At 49.1% G+C, this 7,438-nt stretch overlaps 1 protein-coding gene across 1 annotated transcript; it reads left to right on the top strand.

Moving 5' to 3' along the window:
* Positions 1-218: 218 nt before the first annotated feature.
* Positions 219-5,734, top strand: LOC8053034 (bifunctional glutamate/proline--tRNA ligase). Its single transcript, XM_002434318.4, has 2 exons — positions 219-623; positions 1,272-5,734. The coding sequence occupies exons 1-2, from the start codon at positions 504-506 to the stop codon at positions 5,658-5,660; spliced, it is 4,509 nt and encodes a 1,502-aa protein (XP_002434363.3). The 5' UTR covers positions 219-503; the 3' UTR covers positions 5,661-5,734.
* The last annotated feature ends 1,704 nt before the right edge of the window (positions 5,735-7,438 follow it).

Below are 7,438 nucleotides of genomic sequence, written 5' to 3'. Positions count from 1 at the left end.
GCAAACTTTTGCATTTATTTAAATAAAATTATATTAAGGTTAATCAAGTTAATTCATAATAAAGCATTAACCAAATTGTTATATTTAATGGACTATTATACTTTGTCGACAAACAAAAACAACTGTTAGTGCTGCCTGGTTTTGTGAGCTTTTTAATGTTTACAATCGCGTCATTTAGCAAACTCTGCACGAACAACCTATTATTAAAATAATAAAACATTTCACAATAGTCTTGTAGGGGTTTTCTTCGGACGATCAAAGCTCAAACGGGTGCACAGTCATAGAGGTCAGTGGGTGCACAGGGTGCACACACATACTCAATTGGTCGTTTAGTAGCGCTCCCGTGCCTAACATCGCTTTCGGTATCATCCCATTCAATCCCTTTCTCGGCGTTTCGGGATGCTGATGTAACGTCAGCCGATACTTCGCGGCGCCCCTGAACTCGAAACGAGTGTTTTACGACGTTCGTAGCTCTCTGTCAGCGACTTGAAAACGCCGGCGAGATGCCGCTGAAGCTGACCTGCAACGTGGGCGAGCCCCCGGTGGGAGCCCTGCTCACCGCCGAGCACCTCAAGCCCGGACTCTGTGTCAACGTGGACTGGGCTACGAGCACATGTCTCCAAGTAAGCGGGAGCCAGATTAGATCAACATTTACATCCGCGTTGCACGGAAATTGCGTCATTATATTGCCCCGCGGTGTGGGCGGAGTAGGGAGGTGTTGTTAAACTTGCTAAACTATCACCCCGATTGTAGTCGTGACCGGTTGATCGTTGTGTGATCGCCGGCACTCTTGAAAATATTTGGCATATGACAATACCCCCGTAGGTTTAAATGGATAACAACATTTTTTGCGACATTGTTTATTGCTATACCCGCACAAGCACTGTTATAAAATTTCCCTTCTGAATATTCTACAACAAAAAAGAAAAAAAGTCAAGGAGAAAAAAACTCGCGCTTTCCGGCGCGCCAGATGTAGACACTGGGCGGAGAAATTTATGTATTTGCCGCCCGTTCTTTTTTGTAGTTTCATTAAACGAGGACCATACGTTTCTAAATACATGCATCTCAGCGCAAAAAAATGAAAAAAAAATGTTATTAGTATGAAAGTAATTTCGTAACAATTTATTTGCGATCGTCACATCACTGTAATCTGTATGTTCGTAAATATTTCGCTCCAAAACTCTGTTATGTTCATTGTCGATCAGGAAGAAACCCAATTTATTTGCAAGGATTCCACACCTCTGACATCCTAAGTTTTGTTTTTGTTGCAGGTAGATGGCGGAAAGTCCTTTAGTTCGTCGCCGCTCATCTCCCGCTACCTGGCACGCCTGTGCCCCGACGAGCAGTTGTATGGTAGCAGCGCCCTGGAGCACACCGAAGTCGACCACTGGATCGAGTTTGCGGTGGGCAGGCTGTCCCAGAGCGACGAGCTACCACGGGCGGTGCAAAGTCTGGACCGGGCTCTCGGCTCATCATCTTACCTTGTGGGACAGCGGGCGACCATCGCCGACTTTACCGTTTGGGGTGCTTTGTTCGTGAGCCCCGCCTGGCAGGGTCTGCTCTCGGCCAAGAAGGCGCCGCAGAACGTGTCCCGTTGGTACAACCTCCTCCTGTCACAGCCCAAGGTCGAGAGCGTGCTGTCAGCTCTTCCGCCCCAAACGAGGCGCGAGACGCCAAATCAGATGAGCAAAGAAGCGGCCAGTAAGGTCAGTAAGGAAGAAGGCAAGTTCGTGGACCTGCCCGGGGCCGAGGTCGGCAAGGTGGTGGTCCGGTTTCCGCCCGAGGCAAGCGGCTACCTCCACGTGGGGCACGCCAAGGCAGCGTTGCTCAACCAGTACTACCAGGAGGCGTTCAAGGGCAAGCTCATCATGAGGTTCGACGACACAAACCCCGAGAAGGAGAAGGAGGACTTCGAGAAAGTGATCCTTGACGACGTCAAGAAGCTGGAGATCACCCCAGACCGATACACTTTCACGTCAGACTACTTCGAGCTGTTGCTCCAGAAGTGCGAGGAGCTGCTCCGGAAGGGGCTGGCCTATGTGGACGACACAGACCCGGAGACGATGAAGGCGGAGCGCGAGCAGCGCCAGGACTCCAAAAATAGGGGCAACTCGGTCGAGAAGAACCTCCAGCTCTGGGAGCAAATGAAGAAGGGCACCGAGCACGGCCTCAAGTGCTGTGTCAGGGCCAAGATTGACATGAAGTCCAACAATGGGTGCATGCGGGACCCCGCCCTGTACCGCTGCAAGATCATGTCCCATCCCCGGACAGGCGACAAGTACAAGGTGTACCCCACGTACGACTTCGCCTGCCCAATCGTCGACAGCATTGAAGGCGTTACCCACGCCCTCAGGACCACCGAGTACCACGACCGGGACGAGCAGTTTTTCTGGGTCCTGGACAGCCTCGGCATGAGGAAGCCCCATATCTATGAATACTCAAGGCTCAACATGATGAACACCGTCCTCTCGAAGCGGAAGCTGACCTGGTTTGTGGAGAACAAGATCGTGGATGGATGGGATGACCCGCGCATGCCCACTGTCCGTGGCGTGCTCCGCAGGGGCATGACAGTGGAGGGACTCAAGCAGTTCATTGTTGCCCAGGGCTCTTCAAGGTCTGTTGTCATGATGGACTGGGACAAGATCTGGGCGTTCAACAAGAAGGTAATCGAACCTGTCGCTCCCAGGCACACGACTGTGGAGAAGGAAAACGCCGTTGTGGTCGAGGCCCCAGGCTTGAAGGAAGGGAAACTCGAGGTGGCCGTCCATCCGAAAAACACTAGCCTAGGAACTCGAGATCTGGTAGTTGCTCCGCAGCTTTTGGTGGACCAGTCAGACGCTCGGGCCATGAAGGCCGGAGAAAACGTCACTTTCATTGGCCTGGGCAACCTGAAAATCAAGGATGTCTCTCGAGGTGCAGACGGAAAGGTCACCAAGATCGTGGCTGAACCAAACCTTGACGACAAGAATTATAAGAACACTCTTAAAGTTACTTGGCTCGCCGTCAGTCCCTCCGCACCCCTTGTACCTTGCACTTGCGTCTTCTTTGACCACATACTTTCAAAGCAAGTGCTCGGGAAGGATGATGACTTCAAGGACTTTGTGCGGAAGGAGACCCGCGTGGAAGTGCCCATGCTGGGCGACCCACTACTTAAAAATTTGAAGAAGTCTGATATTATACAGATTCAAAGGAAAGGCTTCTTCATCTGTGACCAGCCATACGATCAAAGTGCAGCACGACATATTAGTCAGGAAGGACCCCTTGTCCTCTACCACATTCCAGATGGAACACAGAGCACATCTACCCTCCCCGAGATTGTCCAGAGGTTTTACGAATCCAAGGAAACTCCCAAGGAGCAACTACAAAGGGTCAAGGGCAAAGCCGCCGAAAAATCACCAGTGGAAGACACCAAACCCCTGGTTGCGAAGGCTGGTGAGCTCGAGGAGTTGAGCAGCAAGATTCAGCAGGCTGGAGACCAGGTGAGGCAGTTGAAGGCAAGCAAGGCTGAAAAGTCTGCAATTGATGGCAGTGTTGCGGTCTTGTTAAAGCTCAAAGGCGAGTTCAAGAAACTTACTGGGAAGGATTGGCAACCGTCATCTGCTCCTCAGACCAAGTCTCAAGGGGCAGCTCCGCCGTCTTCAGCTGATTTGGATGCCAAGATTCAAGCTCAAGGTGAAAAGATCAGGAAAATGAAGGCTGACAAAGTCACAAAGGATGTTCTGGATCCAGAAATAAAAGAACTGCTGAGGCTGAAGGCAGACTACAAGTCCTCCACAGGCATCGAGTGGAAGCCCGGAGTGATGTCGCCATCAGCTGCAGGAACTGGGGATGCCGCTGCATGCGATGTGCAGAATCTCGACAGGCAGATTGAAGCGCAAGGCGACAAGATCCGCATGCTCAAGTCGAATAAGGCAGCCAAGGATGTCTTGGACCCCGAAATCAAGCTTCTTTTCCAGCTGAAAGCAGATTTTAAATCTGCCACTGGCCAAGAGTGGAAGCCTGCCACTTCGCAGTCGGAGAACAGCTCTAAACCCTTGAAGCCTACAGAAAAGCAGAAGGAGCAAGCCGACAAGGCCAAGCCTGCGGCAAAGCCAAAAAAAGCAGCTAAAGAAAGTACTCCCACGCCACAGGATGGTCCCAAGAAGATCACGCGCCTGGGCCTAGAGGCCAAGAAGGAAGAGAACCTCCCTGACTGGTACTCGCAGGTCATCACCAAGGCGGAGATGATTGAGTACTACGACGTGAGTGGCTGCTACATCCTCCGTCCGTGGGCCTACAGCATCTGGGAGAACATCAAGGAGTTTCTTGACACCAGGATCAGGAAGATCGGTGTCCAAAACTGTTACTTCCCCATGTTTGTTTCAGCTCAAGCTTTGGAGAGGGAGAAGACTCACGTAGCTGACTTTGCACCAGAAGTGGCCTGGGTCACCAGGTCGGGAAACAGCGACCTGGCAGAGCCTATTGCCATTCGACCAACGAGCGAGACCGTTATGTACCCCTCGTACGCCAAGTGGGTGCAGTCGCACAGGGACCTTCCACTCCAGTTGAACCAGTGGTGCAACATTGTGCGCTGGGAGTTCAAACATCCACAGCCCTTCCTGCGGACCCGAGAGTTCCTCTGGCAGGAAGGGCACACTGCCTTTGCCACAAGGGAAGAAGCTGTGGAGGAGGTTTACAAGATCCTGGACATCTACACGGCAGTCTACGAAGAACTCCTTGCCCTCCCTGTTGTGAGGGGACGAAAGACTGAGAAAGAGAAGTTTGCTGGAGCTGACTTTACGACGACAGTCGAAGCCTACGTCCCAGCGAGCGGCCGTGGTATCCAGGGTGCCACATCCCATCACTTGGGCCAGAATTTCAGCAAGATGTTTGAGATTGTATTTGAAGACCCTGAGACACGAGAGAAAAAGTTTGCCTTCCAAAACTCGTGGGGGCTGACTACGAGAACCATTGGTGTGGTGGTGATGGTCCATGCTGACAACCAAGGCCTTGTACTCCCACCGCGGGTAGCATGCTACCAGGTTGTCATCGTGCCTTGTGGCATCACTGCAGCCATGTCAGAAGACCAGAAGGCTGCACTGATCAAGTTCTGCCAGGACTTCGAAGCAACACTTGATGTTGCAGGAGTTCGCTGCAAGGGAGACTACAGAGACAACTACTCTCCAGGCTGGAAATTCAACCACTGGGAGCTAAAGGGTGTGCCCATAAGGGTGGAAATCGGGCCTCGTGACATGCAGCAGGAGCAGTTTGTTGCAGTGCGTAGAGACACGGGGGAGAAGCTCACTTACAAGACCTCCACGGCGGTCAAAGAGATGAAAGACCTGCTTGAGAACATCCAGAAGTCCATGTTTGACCGAGCAAAAGCAGACCAGCTCAAGTATCAAGCAGTCACAAAGAGCTGGGGCCAGTTCCTGGAAAAGTTGGATGGCAAGTGCCTCATTATGGCACCCTTTTGTGGTGACATGGAGTGTGAGGATGAGATCAAAAAGAACAGTGCTAAGGACTGTCTAGAGACAGAGCCTGGAGCGCCAGCTATGGGGGCCAAAAGCTTGTGCATCCCCTTTGAGCAGCCGGCCAAGATTGAAGCTGGAGACAAGTGCATCAACCCAGGGTGTGCCAGGAAGCCCAGCGCTTACACCTTGTTCGGTCGCAGTTACTGAGCATCTTGTTTTGTCACAATGCCTTGGTGACTGTATTTATTTGATCTGAGACAGTAAACATCTTTTTTTACAAATATGGTCTTCTTATGCAAGATCTTCAGTAGCAGATTTGCCCTTCTGTATCAACTTGCATAAAATATTTTTTTTTTTATTTATTTCAATACCCTCAGGGCCAACGGCATTACAGAGGGGAGTGGGTTGTATTCAACAAGAAAAATTATACAATGAAAAACTTAAAGGCAAAGCACCTATTAGTTATGAACAATAAAAATTAGAAAACAGTTTTAAACAAATCATCCGCCTGGATTATGGCGCTGGAGGTGAGAAGGCGGTTCCAATCCAAAGAAGTTTGGGAATGAAAGATTGTTGAAATGTGTTCGTGCTACTTAGTGGTACGCCTACTTTATGAGGATGATCAAGACCGGATGAAACATAGAAAGGTGGTGTGAGGAGACGTTGACTGAGGAATGAGTTAGTGTGAAATACTTTATGGAAGAGACATAAATGGGCTACCTTTCGGCGTGAGGCAAGACTAGGCAAAGATAAGTTAGATTTCATAGAGGTGACACATGCAGTGCGTGGATAATTACTGAGGATAAAACGAGCGGAACGATTTTGAACAGCTTCTAGGGGGTTAACCAAATTTAAAAGGCTTGGGTCCCAGATAGACGACGCGTATTCAAGCTTTGAGCGTATAAGTGTTTTATAAAGAGTTAATTTCAAAGAGGAAAGAGCTAAAGAAAAATTACGTTTTAAATAGCCAAGCATGCGATTAGCATTACTAATAACGTATCCAATATGTATTTTCCAGGAAAGATCAGATGTATTTTCCAGGAAAGACCTTGAGCTTGCAAGATTATGTGACAAGCAAACATTTTAGCATCGTTGGCTTGCCACATGATGCGGTTTGTATCGTTGCTAATTCATGAGCTTCGCAGTGAACTTCGAGGAACATCGGGTTTCAAAATTTTCGACTTGGAAGGAAAATGACGCGTCTAAACGAAACCGAAAACGTAGCTTACGTGCGTTCCAGTTATGGCTGAGGTCGTTTGCTGTATCACTATAGTCCACATACGACGTTATAATATCAGATTACAATAAAAGTGATATATATATATATATATTGAAGTAAGGTACATCATCATGGATATATTTATTGTGGAACACGCGTACCCGTCAGAAATGCAAGAGCCAACCGATCCAATCCAATCCAGTTTTGGACAGGTTGAGTTGTTTTCTGGACTGTGGAGGGGCATATTCTGTTTATTTTGATGCACTTTATGCGATACGTAACCCCTGATATTTTGTATTTTAGTGTTGACTATCTTTCCCTATTAATCATCTATTCAAAGGAAAAAAAAATGCCGCTTGGTTGCAGCGTGTGCGGTTCCCTTTGACGAGCCGTGGCTGCTCTGCTTCGATCACGGACTCTGATCTACGAAAGCTGTAAGGTAACGGGTGTTCGTGAAGTGCCTCCTCCTCGGGAGCACTTGCGCGTGAGGAATGCAGTGTGCATCTTCCAAATTGCCTGTCTGGCTAGAGGCTAGAGTTGTGTTAATTGCCATTCAGAATTTGCCTCGTCACTACCCCGTTTTGTGTTGATCACGGCGACGAAAATACGCTGGTGCTAATACGGCGCGAACTTTCGGAAAAGTCAATACCGGCCAGTAAATATCGCTTGACGAGTATGGATTTTTAAGGATGCATGGCACATCCGACACCTTTTATTTATTTTATTTATTTCTATATTTTATCCTCAGGGCCAGAGCATTACAGAG

The sequence above is a fragment of the Ixodes scapularis genome, unplaced genomic scaffold, assembly GCF_016920785.2.
Source record: "Ixodes scapularis isolate PalLabHiFi unplaced genomic scaffold, ASM1692078v2 PGA_scaffold1__304_contigs__length_218370807, whole genome shotgun sequence".
NCBI classification, from domain to species: Eukaryota; Metazoa; Arthropoda; class Arachnida; order Ixodida; family Ixodidae; genus Ixodes; species Ixodes scapularis.
The sequence above is the reverse complement of the archived record's forward strand: the minus strand, read 5'-3'. Positions and strand labels throughout refer to the sequence as shown.

Excerpts from the sequence above, each read along its gene's own strand:
- LOC8053034 (XM_002434318.4), top strand. The coding sequence starts at position 504 with ATGCCGCTGAAGCTGACCTGCAACGTGGGCGAGCCCCCGGTGGGAGCC. Across the intron at positions 624-1,271 it reads CTACGAGCACATGTCTCCAA|GTAGATGGCGGAAAGTCCTT; the intron begins GTAAGCGGGAGC and ends TTTTTGTTGCAG.